This window comes from Etheostoma cragini, chromosome 15, assembly GCF_013103735.1.
Source record: "Etheostoma cragini isolate CJK2018 chromosome 15, CSU_Ecrag_1.0, whole genome shotgun sequence".
NCBI classification, from domain to species: Eukaryota; Metazoa; Chordata; class Actinopteri; order Perciformes; family Percidae; genus Etheostoma; species Etheostoma cragini.
In genome coordinates this window covers 18,256,601-18,275,529 of record NC_048421.1, presented here as the reverse complement: position 1 = coordinate 18,275,529, position 18,929 = coordinate 18,256,601, and the positions used below count along the sequence as shown (strand labels likewise).

General features: G+C 39.2%; 2 protein-coding genes across 4 annotated transcripts in view; both read left to right on the top strand.

Moving 5' to 3' along the window:
- Positions 1–3,873: 3,873 nt before the first annotated feature.
- On the top strand, positions 3,874–4,311 carry LOC117957824 (small integral membrane protein 36-like). Its single transcript, XM_034893877.1, has one exon. The coding sequence runs from the start codon at positions 3,936–3,938 to the stop codon at positions 4,236–4,238; it is 303 nt and encodes a 100-aa protein (XP_034749768.1). The 5' UTR covers positions 3,874–3,935; the 3' UTR covers positions 4,239–4,311.
- The window catches only part of mmd (monocyte to macrophage differentiation-associated), a 17,440-nt gene continuing 2,629 nt past the window's right edge, over positions 4,119–18,929 (top strand). The window contains exons 1-7 of one of the 3 annotated variants that reach the window (XM_034893875.1): positions 13,598–13,753; positions 13,946–14,047; positions 15,005–15,086; positions 15,608–15,768; positions 16,168–16,242; positions 16,346–16,447; positions 18,265–18,334. In XM_034893875.1, coding sequence (XP_034749766.1) covers positions 14,022–14,047; positions 15,005–15,086; positions 15,608–15,768; positions 16,168–16,242; positions 16,346–16,447; positions 18,265–18,334 — 516 coding nt within the window. In that variant the 5' untranslated portion in view covers positions 13,598–13,753; positions 13,946–14,021. Of the gene's footprint in view, positions 4,360–13,597; positions 13,754–13,945; positions 14,048–15,004; positions 15,087–15,607; positions 15,769–16,167; positions 16,243–16,345; positions 16,448–18,264; positions 18,335–18,929 lie in introns of those variants that run through there. The other 2 variants (XM_034893876.1, XM_034893874.1) reach the window with 2 other exon arrangements.

The following is an 18,929-nucleotide window of genomic DNA, read 5'->3' as shown; positions in this document are numbered from 1 at the left end:
ATTCCCCGCGACCGAAACAACACAAACATCCCCAGGACAGAAACACCACTCTTCCGCTGACACAATGCTGTTTTTAGAGCTCTAAATCTTTGGTTAAACTGACACAAACTATTGCTTTTCCTTGTCTTTAAGAGTTGGACTTCTTCTTTGAATTCTTTAAAGATTTGTTTTCTTTTTATTGATTCACACATGTCATCTAAAAAAAGAGAGTCTATAACATTTTCATTGATTTAAATTGTCTGCAAGACCAGTATCACTTTTTGTTTAATGTAGGAATGTAGGGATGGGGAAACATTGAAAAAAGTAATTGCCAGAGGACTTAAACATTTAGCCTTTGTTCAAGCAGTTGATGTTTCAATTAGTTCCTGCTGGACACCATTGTTTTGTCATTATTGTTTTATGTATGTTACTTTTACTCGGCATCATGTTAGTAAGCAGAATCACAAAATGCAATATTTGGGGGTTTTGTCTATAATAAGCTTTGTGATGAAGCAAATAGTGTGAAAGCCCAATCAATGATTTGAAGTGTTAATTAATAACACGTTAAAAGATAATGGTAGTACATTTCCTGGCATCTGATATTGCTAAACTGTCAGATATTTAATCATGTTAATTCCTACTGTCATGTCTTGTGGTGCCGAATAAGCACATTTAAAATCCCAGATCCATGCACAACCATGATCCATGGCAAGCTGTAAGGCAAGAAAGAACAAAAACTCAGGGGAAGATGCCAAGTCAAGCAGTAATGGGACATGAATGCATACAGATGGAGAGGGTAGAAAGAGAGTGAAGCTCATGGGAAGTTCCCCCAACAGTCTAAACAGCCTAGGTGGAGCCTCAAGGTGTGGCCTTGACCAACCATTTTTCTCGTTTAAAAGCCATGATGTCTCTCTCTCTTTCTCATTGGTTCTCTGGGCGGGCAAGGCAGTGAAAGGGGAGGTGACCATTCCCCTTATGACCTCATAAGGAGCAAGATTCCAGATGGGCTCATCTGAGCTTTCATTTTCTCAAAGGCAGAGCAGGATACTCAGGGCTCAGTTTACACAAATCGCCATTTCTAGTCACTGGGGGACCATAGGCAGGCTGGGGGAACTCATGTTAACGCTAGAAAACCACATAAAGTGATATTTTCATGCTATGGGACCTTTAAATAAGGAGACAGTATTTTCCTTTGTTAAGATAAGACCTGAACCAGCTCAATGTGGTTTCTTTAATGCCAATTAAATGTCCCAGTCTCTGTGATAGGATGTGATAGGATGTCTAACCAGAAGTACAGAGTTCTTTTTCTGATGCAATTAAGAGGTCATCTGTAACTTTCACCACACAATTTCCCTGTCCTGTACCTATGTTTTGTTTGTAGGAAAGTGTGTAACCTAAACATTGTACAATGAAGTTTTAACAAAAAAAATTGTTGGGAAAATGTTGGAAATTACAACTTTTATGAACTGGAGACATCTGTCCCCCTGGAGTCAGTTAATCCCGACTGATGTATTATGAAGCCTTTTTAATTATCCCTGTTGTTACATGTAAGGCAATCCATTATGATAATCAAATGGTGACACATTTTATGGAAATGGAAAAAGTAAGAAATGGAAATGGTGAAGTCATCACTGACACCAGCATGTTGTGATGCTGATGTCTGGAGTGGATCATCATTTTGATGACACGTCAGTAAGGTCGCAGGTCGCATATGTCAGCCTCACAACCCCCCCCCCCCGGGTTCTCATCTTGAGGCCAGAGCGGCGGTTCTGAGTGGAGGTCAGAAAGGATCGGGGTCAAGCCATTCACTTCTAACATCAGTTTCCTGAACATGTAGGGATTATTACCATGAAGAGACGAGTGAGGTCACTCTGTGCTCTGCAGATGTAATGTGTACATCTGCTGCCCACTGTTAAACACCAGGAGGCAGGAAACATCACAAGTGACAGTTTGTTCTGCAGGAGAGCTTGAGCAGATTAGTGATTGTATTACATTCTCTCCCTGTTTATCTCATGAATACTTTTTTTGTTGGGGAAAAAAACCAAGTATGCTGCCCTGTTGATTCTGTTACCCTCAATGTGCAGCTGTTTAAGTATTTGGATTTGCAAAAGATTCAACCCCCTGTAAGAAATACGTTTTTTCTGGTATCATATTGTAGATGGCACCTGCAGAATACCACTGTACACCCTGAACATACAGTGTTAATACATAATTACAAACCTATTTTGTGTGGACAAACTGTGTTTAAACTAACAATTGCATTTTAAATTGTAGTCAAGACACAGTTTCCAACATACTAAATAAAGAAGGCTGTTTGTGCCGGTACGTGTGGTTTGTTACACAGCTCTATTTTTAAGGTTCAAACAATTTCCATATGAAAGAGCCATCTAAATAAAGGCTTTTAAACATTTTGCAAGAAGAGTGCCTCAGAACCTTCTAACTTTAATAAATACTATCAATATATATAATAATAAATTGTGGAGTTTTTTATTTACATTTTTAAAAACTTAACAGTTGATCTTTTCTTTTCTAAAATAGCTGCTTCACCTCTACCCACTGTATTTCTTTTGTTTTCTCAGCCAAGTTTCCACTTTCTATGTGCATTGCATTGCAGGACAATGGCGTCCATCACCAGAGGACACTCACACACCAAGTGTATACACTCCGTTATTTTAAGTACATTTTTTCTTTTAAAAGTTACTTACTTCATTTGTATTAATACCTGCTTAGAATCAGGGTGCAGTATGGAACTGGGACACAGCCTTACTTTTGCACATTAAAAAGGTGCTTAATAGGTGAAACAGTAAAAAAAACGAAAGGGAGAAATACACATAAAACGTTGTGTAATGAAGTTGATTTTTTTCCATGTCCGTATGTCAGTGTGAATTATTGCTTTCTGTGCTCTGTGTGTTCCCCCTTAGTCTCCTGAAGAGTTTTCCTGGGTCATGTAGCCTGCGTCTCTGCTTCTTCAGTCTAGTCCCACTGCTTACATTGCTAAATGCTGCCCTCTGTTGTCCATCAGGCTCACAGTAATCCAAACACATGCTCTACAACAAGAAGTACAGATGCAACTCAGTTACTAAAGTGTGACACTTTAGTAACTGAGTTGCATCTCACAAACACACAGGTTTCTAACGCTTGCAAACCCCCCTTTGATCATGGCGTGCTTCGTCATGCGTCAACAGAGATTATAGGGAGTATAAAGAGTTTGCTGTCCACCGTGATAATCCCGTCTCTGATTCCCTAGTAGCCTGCAACGACGGGTCTGCACACAGAACAAGAAGGCTACTGTAATATGTCCAGATTACATGTTCAACTGAATGATATGAGGCCATAGATTTTTTGAGAGTAATGACCTTCAAATGTTTCGTCCTGTGGTTGATGAAGTCTTGTGCTGGCATGAGTGGCTTTTTTTAGTTGCGCTCTCCGGCCTCTATTTAGCCAGATGGCTTCCTCCATCAATCCCCACTCACAATCAAGATTAGGATTACACCACACACATACACACACACAGAAAACATGCACTCAAATACGTCACATGCACAATAATTAATGTTCACTTGCTAGCAGATGACATAACACAGAGTCTGTCACAACTAAAGCTTAAGTTATTAAAGGGAGCCATTGATCACAAAAAATTCAAGGTTGGCAGAGTGATGCGGATTAAAGTATTTTTACCACAAAGCCACATATGGCTATGACAGTGCTCATCAGAAACAGAGAGGTGAAAGACAGAAGCGAGGCAGGGAGGATGAAGGGTGGGCGGGAGGTAGGGGGGAGGACAGTAGGGAAACAGATTGAAGAGGATAGAGAGGAAGAAAGCCCTGCCGTCACCAAGCTTGTTTAGTGTTCTCAGTCCGTGGCAGCTGTCGGTACCTTCTACCTTCCCTTCTCTGATACCTCCAACGTGCTTGTTCTTTGAGGGCCTCAGGGCCGCCCAGCATGAAGCAGGAACCATGGGCTTTTTGGAAAACTACCAGGAGATTGACCCTGTTACTTTGAACCTTTGCATCCTCATTGCCAGCTACGTTATCTTGCTCCTGGTCTTCCTGATATCGTGTATCATGTATGACTGCCGGGGCAAAGATCCCACCAAGGAGTACGCCCCAGACCCGGTGCCGGCTCAGTCGCCCGTCAGGCTAGTGGTGTTGCAGAGCTCTCCAACCCCGGTGGGACGGTGGGACGCGGCCAACATGATCACAACCTACCACGAGCCACCGCACTCGGACTTCAGGGAGAAGAAGAGCACGATGGTCTGAGCAAGACTCAGCAGACTCACCGTTGTATATACCTGACTCGTTTTTTGTATTTCTTTTTATATCTCCCTATTTCTATCTGGAAAATGCCAGGATTTGACCTACACAGGACCAGACTTGCACGGTAAGGGAGAGTGACAAGTGCTGAAGTTGGTGTTGTGTGTGCATGTGAAATCCCTCTTTATCTGAAGGAGCTGAAGTCAAAGCCTGTAGTCTGCTCTGGAGAGGAACTGTCACGAGTGATAAAGCACAAAGAATAAAGAGAGCATTTCTGTTATGTTGTGTTGACAGAAAGGCTTTAGGATTACGGTTGGGGTCAAGAAAATACAGACAGGTGTTATTGAGGAGACACATATGCTTAGATTAACATCTTGGCTCTTTCTTTAAATTAGGCACTTCAAGACAAAAAAGTACCTTTAAGACAGAACAATGCTTGTTACTCCTTGATGTCTTTGGACTTTGTTCCTCTCCAACACATTGATTAAACTGTTATCTCTAACCTACTTTAAATACCCTATCAAAATCAAGGGTGCATTGCTCTTGATTAGCTGCCAAACAGGGATTAGTGTTTAACATTTGGTTAAATCTGGATAGACAGGAAACTCTTACATAACTGGAGGAAGTGTGATGTGCACGGATGTGGTTGTCAAAGCGTCAGAGCGATGGCTGAAAGCTCTGCGATCAAGCAATCAGGGTCCCGACCTTCAATGTCTATACATTGTTATTTTCAGATGTGTGTTTTTGACCAATCCAAGCACACAACAGGATGATGTCAAGTCTTTGAACGATTCAGTGCTCCACTTACCTGCTACTATATAAGGAGAACTGTGGCTAAAAGTTGACCTGCTGTTCATCTTGAACGGTTCGACAGGTTCGACAGTGAGCAGATAAGCGACGGAAAGAAAAGCTTAAGCTTTGAAAGCTTTTCCTTTGTCTCACATATCTCTCATATCACTCAAGTGTAGTTATGGCGAATCACATCTGTGGAAAAATGCAAACAAAGTTTTGTGTTAACAAAAATGAAGAACATGATAGCTGTGTTTGATAAGTAAACAGAGTACAGTTGACACAAACTTGCAGTACTGTTGTTGATTTACACGGCCGTTCTCCCAGTTCAGGATGAATGAACTCACCATTAAAGGGACACGCCACCGTTGGGTGAATTATGGTTTGTCACGGTCTCCCCTAGCTGCAGATAGGTGAGCAATGCAATTTTTGTCTCAGTGCATTAGGTTGTTGTTGTTTTTTTGTTGGCTCAATTTTACTCACAACATGCTAACCGGCAACATAAGATTTCATTCACTATGCTAAGTTAACTCATGGCAGCGCTGCTGGTGTTGCCCCAGAATGAAGCAATGCATGCACAAAAAATGCGTTGGCCCACCGATCCACACAGCTAGGGGGGACCGTGACAAGCCCGATTTCAATAACCGTGGTGGCGTATCCCTTCAAGGCTTAGACCACTCGTGCACACAATGTTTTTAGAAACGTAGTTTTTCTCTTTTGGCCTTTCATCCACACATAGACTGTGTTTTAGGTCACTGAAAAAGGATCTTTTAAAAGCTTCATCCAGGGGGAAGTTTTTCAGAAACTCTGTTTCGAGGCGTCACAAATGAGGCTACATTTCGTGCAATGGTGGATGTGGCCAAAACAGGAATGGTTTATATCCACAACTTATAGGACTTTTTAATTTGAAATGTTTACACACAAGTGGAGAGTTACCCATTACTATATGGAGGAACAGAAGAGTCTGAATGCTATGGAGCGAGGGTGTGCCATCGCAGCCAGGTAGCCTTCCGGTAAAAGGCTTCTGATTGGCCGACATGGTTTTAGGCATAGTGTTTTAGGGTTAGGGAATTTGGATAGAAGTTTGGTTTTAAACAGTGCTTGTGTGGATGATATTTTATTTTATAAGAAAGGGTTAGTGTTACCTATTTTTAAGACTACCTGTGTACTAGGCCTAAGTCTTGATGAGAACTTGTAGTGATCAATTTATTCTCTAATACACTCAGTATTTATTATTTGTGCAGTTACTTCATTGTGATTATATTCGGCCTCTGCTTCCAAACAGTTTTCCAGGTCAGTCATTGTAAAGGATTTTCCGTGCAGCGCTATGCAGTAATCAGACTGATTGGCTGAACTGTCAGAGCAATCAGAGGGTCTGAAATCAAAGCAGGGGCGTCTTCTGAGTAGCAGGCTAAATGACTTATCTGGATACCTGTGTTAAATGAAAGCAGAAACAAAAGGAAACAGGAAAAAAAACATGCCAGGTTTTACTCAAAAAAGTCATGGAGATAAGTCATTGAAACGGCCTCTTTAAATATTAAATGGAGCCAAAATAAAAAACAGTTGGTTGAGTTTTTCAGATAGAAAGCTGGAAGCCATGATAGGGAGTGTACAATATTTTATGTCCTATTTACATATACTCTGTATGCATCATAGTGGAGGGCATTTGCTGATTCCTTGAATAAAGCTCAAGCTATTTATCTAAATTCTAATCTAGATTGGGTTAAATTCATTCAGGAAACTGAATTTTTGCTGGTTAATAAAACAACGATGTGACCTAGTATGTGATTATTCAACACACTGTGATTACAGCTTTCAGTTTGAGCTGCCAGCATTTACCAGAAATAGATCTCATAGATCTGAGAACTCTCCCAGGGAACATGGTCAGAAACCTGGAGCTCAGTGTAATCCTGCTACTTCAAAGAAATGGGCAGAAAACAGATTGATTCACTCAATTACAAAACAGGTCAATGTTATTCTTTGCAAGAGAAAAAAAAGTAATACAGTAATTAAGACAAACCACATCTAATCATTTTAATGGCTTTTAATGTATCCGCATTTCATATGTTTACACAGACCATGAAATTGCTGCTACCTCTGGGTTTTGGATCCTTTCTCCTTTAAATTGTTCACATATTTTGCAATTCTAGCAAAGACTGGCCAAACAATCAAAGTAATTATCCCGTTACCTCCGTCCCAACCCTGCCACTTGGTATCTAATCAGTCAGAGGAATTATTTTTTGAAAAAACAGAACATGTACCATATTTAGCTTAATACCTTGTGAAAAACTAAGAGAATGACACCATTTCTAAGACCTGTTTGTGTAGCTAAAACTGGCTGCTATTAGCATGTGACAATGATAGTACTGCAAGCAAAGTATGGGAACACATCATTATCTTTATATTCTGCTATGAAATAACACCGGTACTTTCATGATTTCCTGCACAATTGTAAAAGCAATATAACATCCTTAGTTTTACTGATTACACCCTCATCACTCAGAAGCACTGGCACTGCTGTGGGTGCACGAAAGCTTTTACTCTGACATTTGAAGTTTAAGCTTTTATTGAAACATATCATTATACTTTCACAATAAACAATTTGACCTACTGTATATCTTGGCTTGTATAGGCTTGGCTGTATATCTACACGACTGACCTTGTAGAAGGTACCCAACAATGGGCCTAATTTAGGAATAATTATTTACTTTCTTCATGAATAAAAACCTTTTTGATTTTTTTCTCTTTGAAAATTTTCATTATAGAGAAATAAAAAAACTATTTAAAAAAAAACTGTCATGTTCACCGATATGGCGCATGAGAAGCAGTTTGATCTACTTTGTACTGGCAATTATGACTACATATTTAAATACTATTTTGGGATTATCACTTGGGAAATGTTTGATCGGTGTTGTGATTTTCATTGTTGCTGTCATCATCATGCTGGATTTCAATTTGCAATTGGGTACACATGTTCTATGAGAGGCACTTCTGTAATATGTGAAATATTCTTTAAAAAAGTTATCAAATTTAATCATAGGGAATGTTTAAATAATAGCAGCTTTTGATTTTCTCTGCAGTAGCCTACTCAACCAGATGTGGACACGCTGCTATAATAGGAAAGAAAGCATCCTGATAGTAAAAGGTATGACACAAAATTACTGCTGATTAAGCAGTGGACCTCTGTGTGAGAGTTGGAGGTACAACATGAGTAAAGGAAGGCAGCCGTGCCACAACGCACTCCGTGATCATCAGCCAGAGACATCCGTGTGCTTTCCAATATAGAGCACACATTAGGCTCAGCTTGTTAGCTGCAAGATTACTTGCTGCGACTGCCCTGAACACACTGTTGAGTTTTTGGGACATACAAATGGTGTCCAAATAACAAAATGTATAATTCATTTAACCTAGCACAAAGATATTTTTGAAAATTGTTTCATTTTGTGGTTTGAGTGGACATATTTTTCTGTCAATACTTAAAAGATTTATTTTCTGTGTTTCTGAAATTCTGTAGCAACTTCTGTATTTTTGGAAGTAGGCTTGTTGATGTTATTGAGTTTTTTTCCACTTTGCCTTGTAGTTAACTGGAGGGGAATTGGGGTAATGTATTCTAGCAGGAAACAATAAACCAATTATGAAGCAGTATCTTCCTATATAATGCGTGTACATAAAGCCTCTTTTGTTCTAAGTTTGTCCCACCTACTCTATATATCTTTCCCACAAGACCAGAGTAGAAGGTGTCATGCTACAACCCATACATTTGCTTCAGTTATCCACTGTAGTATTTCCCTGTAGAGGATTCTGTCTGTGTTCTCAGTAAGAAGTTGTTCATGGCATCTAAGCAGCTCAGGGTTACGCTGAATTCCACGTCAGCGGGTGACAATGAGGTTAAGCCAAACAACAAGAGCAAGTCTGACCTCTGAACACTGACTTATCAGGCTGATGAGATTATACTAGTTCCAGAAATTGCTGCATCGAACTATATCACTCCAACCAAGAGAATATATATGGCGAAAAATGTATTAAGGTACTTTTTATTTTCTAGGGCTCATTACAAACTTTCTGGTGAGCAGGAGATACTTGTCTTGTGCTCACAAGTATCTCATGCTCAAGAGAAACCAATGGTACTAGTAAACCAATAGCAGGCGTTCTAAATGAGTACCAGTCAGAACGCCTGCCGAGGAGGAGGTATTCATCTTCCTTAAAAAGGAAACAAAGTGTACCCAATATTGTCATCAACAAACAATGGAGATGGAGATAAGGTTGCATTTAATTTCATGCTGTGAATGAGAAATATTAAATTTAGTCAGATAACGCTAACAGAACTTTCGGAGCATGATTTTGTAAATTAGCTCTTCTTGTGTGTATCAGAAAGTATATCGTACTCACGAGAAAAGTTTCTCGTGTGCATCAGAAAGTTTGACTCAAGCACTCAAGAAAAACTAAATTATTCCCCATGTTCTTTTAGGGGCTCCATGCAAATGCTCACCATCAAGTAAAAGTAAGTATTTTTATTTAAAAAAAAACACTATCTGTACATGTGAGCATTTGATAGGTCAAGTTGTGAAACCGTGAGAAAAAGGGGCTCACTCTTCTTTAACTGAAACACTTTAAATTTGCTCCAATAGACAAAACGAAATGCTGGTGACACATGAATATCCATGCATAATTGACGGATTGGTCCCATTGTTATAGATTATATTGTAATCTGCTGTTCCATATTCTAATTTAAGATTTTAAGTCCCAAATGGAAAAAGGCAGGAATGCAGGTCACACAACAGGGAAAAGGTAGAGGGCAAGAAGGCCGCACCATTGATCTTGATGTTCTGTGACTTGATGTGTGAGGGACCGAGGGAGAGGTGTGCAGGGAGGCGCAGGTGAATCTGGATAGCTGTGAGATGAATGCAGAAGAAAAGGACGGTTGCCACGAGAAACATTCCCAATTGTTTACATCGTTGGACAACTGAAGACAGTTGTATGAGTTGGTTTTGTAAAGGTACAAATATTGTACATGGTCAATATAGAACTATATTCATTAGATCAGTTTTTGATGGCATAGCCACACAGCTGAGGACTGTGTGAGTGTGCACTTACTCAATTTCAGTTTGATTGACAGGTCCCCCAATCCTCATACTAGCTTTGTTACACCCGTGAAGGCAGAAACATTACTTGTTATTGTTGTTTTTTTATATCCTCGTTTTTGTTCTAAATTGGTTCACGGCGTTTGGTGACCTCCCACATTTCCTTTATAATTTAGATTAGATTAGATTAGATTCAACTTTATTGTCATTACACATGTACAGGTACAATGCAACGGAATACAGTTAAGAGGGTTGCCTCAGGGCCTTAGCTAGTGAAAGCGCCGCCACACATTTATTTATGGATAACTAATCTAATTTTGTTATATTTCTAGTCAACCTAACATGTCCACACAACAATGTTAGTTTTCTTTTACTTAAAAAATAGGATAGATGTAGAAAACATTTGGAAAAGAAAACACACTCCTCAACTGGTTTCTGTCTGATTGTGTGCAGCAACTGAATGCAAAGCATGAACATCATTGAGCCTGAGGAGTACACTTTAGTCTTATGTAAACCCACTGATAGATGTACTGTAAGATTCACTGACAAAGTTACAGTGCTGTTCATGTTCAAAGCCTCACATCAAATGTCATGTACCGGTGTTATTCTGGCTGATTAGGCCTATGCTCAGGTCAAGGTTTGGTGGAGCTACTCAGGGAATTATGTGATATCATGGAAGCTCATGTGTAAATAAAGGAACAGTCAGCAGTCAGTGAGAGCAACTCTGCCGCTGGTAGTGTAATAGTGTATCAAAGCGACGTGATGGCACATTGGGAGAAGAACTCTAGTTCCAAACATAATGCATCAGTGGTTCTATTGACAGAGATTTTGCTGCGTTAGCTGCTGCTACCATAACATACTCAAATCTATGATTTGTTACAACATGTTGCATTGTGGGTAATGTAGATGGTTGTAGCAAGAAGGGATACAGCTATGGTGTTTAGCCGAGAAAAATATTGAGTGTCACGCTGTAACAGCTTTGTTTAGGCACCAAACAAATAGTTAAGTTTAGGGAAAAGGTCATGGTTTGGATTTAAAGACTCCCGAGGAACGGACATGCTTTTCCTGGGTGAAAGTATTCAAATTCTATTGTTTTATTATGTTAGATTTTGTGTAACTTCCGGCCGGATCTGTGTCCCTTTTAGCCATGACCGATTTTAATAAGGAATGCATCGAAAAAAGACTAAATCTTTGGTTCTCTACCAATTTTTTATCCATTTTTCAGTCCGTCATGAGTCAGACAACATGGGAGAACTAAATCAGTACAGAACTGTTTCATTCTCAGTCTGTATGATGCCTACATAGTCCTGTGAAGAGGTATGATCAGTCAAAGCAAGTAAAAATACCTGGATATGTAAGGGCTTACACTCTGAACATAAACTAAAGAATGTATGCTGATCTCAATCAAAAATATGACCCAAATCCCCCACATGTTACCATTAAAAAACTCTCGCTTGAAGTCTCGCTGCTACTTGGTTTCTTAAATTACAGCTTTGAGTCAAATCATTGCTGTCAACATAAAGAGACAGCGGTAGTAGCTGTTAACTGATACCGCTGTGGGATTTCAGAGTGTGCAGGTAAAACACCAGAGAAAGCTTCATCCACCACCTAACAGAGAAGGTGACCAGCAAGAATCAGACACAGACAGAGATTATCAACAGCCGGGACAGAAAGAAAGATATCGTGAGCCGCTGTGACACGCTGCCAACCAGCAGCTCTCAGGTCTGTGTCACATTAGAGGTGTTAGCGTAGCAGCATGTGGAAAGACGCGGACAGAAGCCAGAAACATGGAGACACTGTGCCCTGATGTATGGCCTCTGGCACTGACCCATTGTCTGTGCTAATGTCCCTTTTAAAACCCCAACTACACAATGAGCTCTCTCTTTGTCTGGATCAATCGCATTCTCTGCTCTCCCTGGAACAGTAACTGCTACGTGTACAAGAAAGGCCCTGATACCTTTAATTAAAATACACAATTCTTTCACGAATTTCTGACACATAAGAGACCTATCTTTGTTGGTCACTGTTTCTCATTCAAGAGAAAGTGGTAATCCGCATCTGCTGAAACATACACATACTTTATGTGCCTTTAGAATAGGATAGATGTAGAAAACATTTGGAAAAGAAAACATAGCCAACTCAACTGGTTTCTATCTTGTTGTGTGCAGCTGAGGAGTGCAAAGCATGAACGTCATTAAGCCTGAGGAGTGCACTTTGGTCTTCTGTAAACCCACTGATATATATACTGTAAGATTCAATGATCAAGTTACAGTGCTCCTACATAACTGAGCTGTTACAATCAGACGCTGTATGCAGTTCACTGTCCAACTGTGTCCCTTTGTTGGCTGTAACAGACATGACTCCTGCTATACCAAATGTCCCTGTCCATGATACCTATGTCACAAAGCTGTGTGTGCTTTCTGTAAAAAACACAAGTAAAAATGTGAAGTTGTTAACATATTACAAGATGAATTAAAGCGTCAGCTTTTTAGTTCATGGTGCAAGCTGTTGACACAGCTTCTTATTAACGTGTGCTTCCCCACAGAAGATGGTGTATGTTACTGCATGTACAAAATCTGCCAAAAAGTGGAAGGATTATAAGATTCAGATTTTATTGAGTTGAGACCTTGTAAACAACTTTTTCCAATTTAAAAAAAAACATTCAACATGGAGTTCACAAACTGACATGGACCTTGCTATGCAACGTTTGTCTAATCTTCAACCAGTTCAAATCTTATCAATGATCAAATACACTGGGAGTTAAGATATGAACTGTATGAACCTTTTCTTATGGGATAGAAGACACAAACAATAGGTCATCCTATAAAAGGTTTATAAGTTGTAACTGATATACTAATACAACATGTACTTATGCTTTGATCAGTTATTAACCATTACTAAGAGCAACTTTTGGGGTTAACAGGTGAGAAATCCTGTTGTTTTACTTTCATTTAAAGACTTTTTTTATTATCAATTCTACAGCTAGAAAAAAAATTAATACGTTTAATTAAGTAATCAATGAATTACTTGATTAGTCAAGTAATAGTTAATTAAAAGGTCTTAGTAAATATTTTTGTATAAGATCTATAAAGTGGAATTATTTATCAACTATTATTAAAGCCTTTAGGTACAACTTAAAAACCCATTGTAAAGGGTGGCATGAGAGGTGGTACAAACTTATGAATGGACAGCAGTTTTGCATTACTTCTGTGTTATTTGATACTGCATATGTTTTCCTACAACACAGAGACAAGGTAAAACGTTTAATATTTAGCTACTTGTTTTTTTTGTTGCGCTTTTCTCAAGAATATTCTCAATGTTTCATATTTGCATATTGAGAATGTGACTGTCACGCTCGTTAAGAACACCTCCTTTCCAACATCTCATTGGCCAATTCGCCAGTCATCTCGCTGTTCATTGGCGTACACAGCTGTCATTCATCATCTCACCACCGGATGGTTGGCGAGGCGCAAAAAGAAATCATTTTCTGAACTGCTCGACTGCACAGCGGGTACGGGGAGTAGCTTGTCATTGACCGGTGGAGCTGCTTGCTTAAGGGGGTCTTTTCGGTTTGTCCTGGCTGCCGTCGGTGCTTATGGATATGTCTAGCTTAAAGAAGAGGCAGTGAAACATCATTTTTTTTACAGAATGGTATTAAGAAAAAGACTTAAATGGTGCCTTTGTAGTAGGAGTATAGATGCTGCCGGTGCCTTGTAACGTTAGCTGTAACGTTAGTGAAAGTTAGCTAATGAGCAGCACAATGTTAGCTAACTAGCTAATGCTGGGCCTTCCGTTTCCTTTGGTTTGTCAGAACAGTTCTTTTATTTCCCCCATTGTAAACAGGGCTTCGGAGCTCTTTTGTTTGCTGGCGTTTGCTGATTTCTTTTTCTGTGCTTCATGTGGTGAATAAGGCACTGAAATGAAGAGAGTAAACAGCTTTCAGAGGTTTGTGGAATGCCAAAAAATGTCACTGAAAATAAGCTAAACTGTCACGCTAAGATTGCCCATTTGAATGGTTTGTCGGGATGCGTTACCTCGGTCTGTATGTCCGTTAGCATAAACCTGTTGACCTTTCAGGTGGAGTGACGTTGAAGTTGCTGTGTAATTAGACAATAATTTCAACTTAATGCATAGAAAAAAAAGGTTGTCAATTTTAATAATAATAACCATTTATGAAGCAAAATTGCAGCTCATTCTGTTGTTTCAGCTTCCCAGATTTCAGAGGATTTGTTGCATTTCTCTGTTTTTATGTAAATTGAGTATTTTTGGGTGTTGGACTGATGGCACAAAACATCTAAAATTTCATCATTGCACTTGGGGAAATTGTGGAATTTTAATGTTATTGAGTCAATTATCAGTAATAGGTAGAACCTGTACTTTTTAAAAATGGAAATAAAATAGTCTCCATGGTTCTATAATATTGTCTGTTATATGCTATTAACATGTTGTCATTAAATGGACAACTGTGGTCAAGTCATTAAATCTCAAGCAGGTTAAAGTCGGCAAAATAAACTGTCAGAAAGCCGTGCTCAGTGTCCAAAAAATCCAACTTCCTGTCAATTGATGTCATTCACATCCACTGCAACAAGAAATCAACTTGGGGCCATTAAGAATGTTTGTTTAACTACAAGGGGGAAATGGTTTATAGGTCTACTTAGTTTCTAGGTAAAGATTGTACTCCATATTTCTTTTCTGCTGATTGACTGAGCTGCTCTATCTATCCCACGTGTTTAGTGAACTGAGCCTCGTAATAGAGTTAATGTCTTTAAATCAACACATCTGTCAATCAGTTCTCGTTCTGTCTGGACTAGATCAAAATAATAGGAAGTTCTGCGGTGCTGCATCAGCCCTCTATGCTTGTTTATTCGTTTGTTTATTTATGTATTTGTATTTGTGTTTCAGGTTTATGAACAGACGGGCCTCAGCTAACTGCCGCTACCAGCCCACCTGCTATGAGCATGCTGCAAACTTCTACACCCATGCAGTGAGTGGCTTGAATTATTCATTGTATAATGATTTTTTAAATTTATTGCAATAATCCCCCCGCCTGTCCGAACCCACAACAAAATTTCTCTCTTTGCCCTACTACAACAATCAAATAACAAAAAGCAAATTATATGACAGTAAGACAGTAGGAGCTCCGCTATGTCTTCATCTTTCGCTCCATTGGCCTCCAGATATTCCAATATACACCCAATTTTCCTTTCAATAAACGATTTATGTCAGTCCCTCAAAAGATATTAATTGCGCCATATTCTTGATCTAAGCAGCAGTTTTAGGTGCCTCCATGTTCTTCCCGATGAGAGATATAGTTATTTTTGCCTGTAGTGTAGTGAAATCAAAACATTAAAATCCCTGGGGGTTTGCGATTCCAATTTGTTGGATACAGGTCTAGCAAAATATAATGTAGATGACTTACTCTCAAATTCTGAGTTGAAATATTAGATCATGGTAGAATATCTCGTTCTGTACATTGCTTTGAATGGATTTATTCTATGTGTGTAGCTCCTCATCGTGCCAGCCTTTGTGGGCATGGCGTTGCTGCATCGTCTGTCAGACAACGGCTGGGAGAGGATCACAGCCTGGGTGTACGGCATGGGTCTCTGTGCCCTCTTCCTGGTCTCCACTGGGTTTCATATCATCACCTGGAAGAAGAGCCACATGAGGTGAGGATGAGCGTGAAGACAGAGCCTCTGTGTTGGCAGAGAACCACAACATGTACCAGTACAAGCTGTCATAAAGAACAACATACATACGTAAATGCTGCCTTAACACAAGCAGACATAAATTAATTCAATGAAATACAGTTAAAATCAAAATTGACCGGAGTTTTATTTAAATGAATTTGATCAAAGTAAAGAACTAATTACTAAATACTTTCCCTGAGGGAATCAATATTGTAATGTGATTTTCCTTAAATACCAAGCCAAAAAGCTTATTTTAGATTTATTCTTTTATGGAAACTTATTACTTCCTGTGAATCCTGTGAGCACTGCACTGCTGCAAATAATGTTCCTGCACCACTGTGACTTTGAGTAAGCAAATCACCCGTTTGTTTGTTTCAGGTCCATGGAACACTGTTTCCACGTGTGTGACAGAGTGGTCATCTATTTCTTCATTGCTGCCTCCTACACACCTTGGTGAGTGTCACACAGTGGACACTCTACACTCAGAGGGCATGGAGTTGTAAACAAAGGCCTAATATAGATGCAAATGCTGTTTTGTTTTCCTGTTTCTAACCAGGTTGAACCTGCGTGAACTGGGTCCTCTGGCAGCACACATGCGCTGGTTTGTGTGGTTCATGGCTGCTGCTGGAACCATATATGTTTTCAACTACCATGAAAAGTGAGTTCATTTAACCGCTGGATCCCCACAGTGATTGTGTATGTATGTGGTATTTTGAATTTAAACGTATCTGTTGGGAACTGTCAAACTACCAGTAATCTAGATTATCTATATCTAAATCTCATCAGACAATCCAACAAAAAATTTTTAAACATCATTTTTGTTGATGTTTACATATTTACATAATATAATTGAAATTAGAAAAAAATAGCCCAAAACAATGCAGTGGTTGTTCTCAAATGTGTATTTTTTGTTCTTTCGTAGTCTTAAATTGAGTATCAGTTGGTTTTTAGGAATAATTTCTGACATTGTAGTTTCAATCCAATGACAGAAGAGTTGAGAGAATAATCAGCAGATGAATCCATAATGAAAAATTGAAAAAACAGAGTTAACTGCAGCCCTTCAACAAAGAAGAAAGAAATGACATTACCAACAAAAGGAATACAATGAGGGAAAATCAAAGCAGACACCAAGTCTACATATTGTTACAAATGACTTACAGTCCCATTTTCAACCATCCACCATAGACTCACTAAGAAACACTTAAGTGGACACCCATGGGTCAGATTACAGAACAATAGCTTGAAGAAGATTGACAATGTAAATACAAAAATAAAAAGTCCAACATGTTTTTGGTCTACCCAACCCTTCCAATAGCTCTTAGATTGTGTGTGAGCTAAAGACGTATGTAAAGACCTGATCGATTTAGATTCAGTAGATAAGTGGATGTTCGATCAGTGCTCCATTTCATTGTTGGTGTTCAGTCACCATAATGAGTCCGTCCTGAGTGTTCACACCTTCTGAGCCCTGAGCGTTGCCCCATGCACGAGGTTGTCACAACAGTGACTTGGCTGCCAGTGTCCTGACGAACTGACAAGAAAAAGACTAAAAACACAGAACACGTTTAAGCGACTGAGTCCTTGAAAAGCACTTTATAAATTCCATTTATTCAGTGTGCCGATGTGCGGCAATATCAGCAATTGGCGCAATAACTATTATTGCCCATACTTATTATTCTTCATCTTCCGCCACATTTTTTGTTACTAGTCACAGAGTGTTGCCAACACATGCACACAAAATACATCAAAACGTGTGTAACGACAGGGAAATGGTGCGCTATCCGTTTTCAAAGAGATTTGACGCACGTTTTCATGAAATCGCCAAAAAAGGCGCAACATTTCTCATGCTATAATAGGAACTCTTCAGGAAATCACTCAATATTGCTCAAAACAAAACCTCCTTGGGGCCATGCTGTGTTGCCATACTTTAACATAGAAGCATAATTCAAGCTTAAACGGAAGACAAGACTAGCGTTTTTTGGGCTGAATGGACATTCAGATATTAAGCACGATAATTTTAGCACCGTAACACACCTTTCATTCAAGTTGACAGAAACCAATTACAAATATGAAAAGCCCTTTTGGTCTTCTGTAAACATTTACAACAAACACAACTCAAGTGTTGGTGTAAATAAACACATAACTTAGCAATTTACATGTGAAAATATGTTGGCTCTATACACGCTAGAAAGTACTGTTTTTTAAATGGAGTCTGGTTGGATTATCGCTAGCTACTTTATAGCTGTTTCTGGTAAACAAAGGCCTTAAATAGGTTTTAAAAATGTCTATCTGAAGGGTTAAGACACATAACATTTTCTAAAGTATTATTTCTATTTGGATGTGCACCAAGTAGTAGGCACACACAAATTACTTGGGGAATTTTCTAGGTATTATTTTATTTTTACATTTCTTTTCTGCTATAATTTACTGAACAGATTTCAGTGTCAGTGACCATGTTGCGTTTGTTTGTCTTTGCAGGTATAAAGTTGTGGAGCTGGCCTTCTACTTGATGATGGGCTTTTTCCCTGCATCAGTCATAACATCAATGGTACTATTTCCATTTATGAATATATTTCCATTTTATTTGCATATCCTGAATCATCCTTCCGCAGCGAGGTGGAGGTGTTATGAATGTGTTTTACTTCCTCTCCTTGTTGAAAGGGGTTTTCCAGAGTGCTTGAGGGAGTTCCCTGCAGAAGGAGAATTAATTTAATCCAATACATTTATTAATACATTTAGTTGCAAGTGTGTTATTTTTGGGGTTGGTAAATATTGGTTCTAGGAGGTTTTGCAGGAAAAGTACTGCTTTATGGAACCGTTTCAACATTTTAAATCTGTTTTAATTTCTGCTGCCCTCATGTGGCATCCTTGTGTCCCACTGAAACCATTATACTAAGTGCTCATATTATGCTCCAGGTTCATAATGGTTTAATTTTCAGAAAACACCATATTTTTGTTGTAGTGCACATTGCTGCAGCTACAGAGTGAGGCATCTCAGTTCTATTCCATTTTCGTTGGGAGTCGCACATGGTAGGTACGAACCTAGCTACTGACCACTAGCTACTACTACTGGCCAATCAGAAGCAGAGATGAGGGTGTTCCCTGACAGTACCTAGGTAAGGACTACTAGCCAGTCAGAAGCA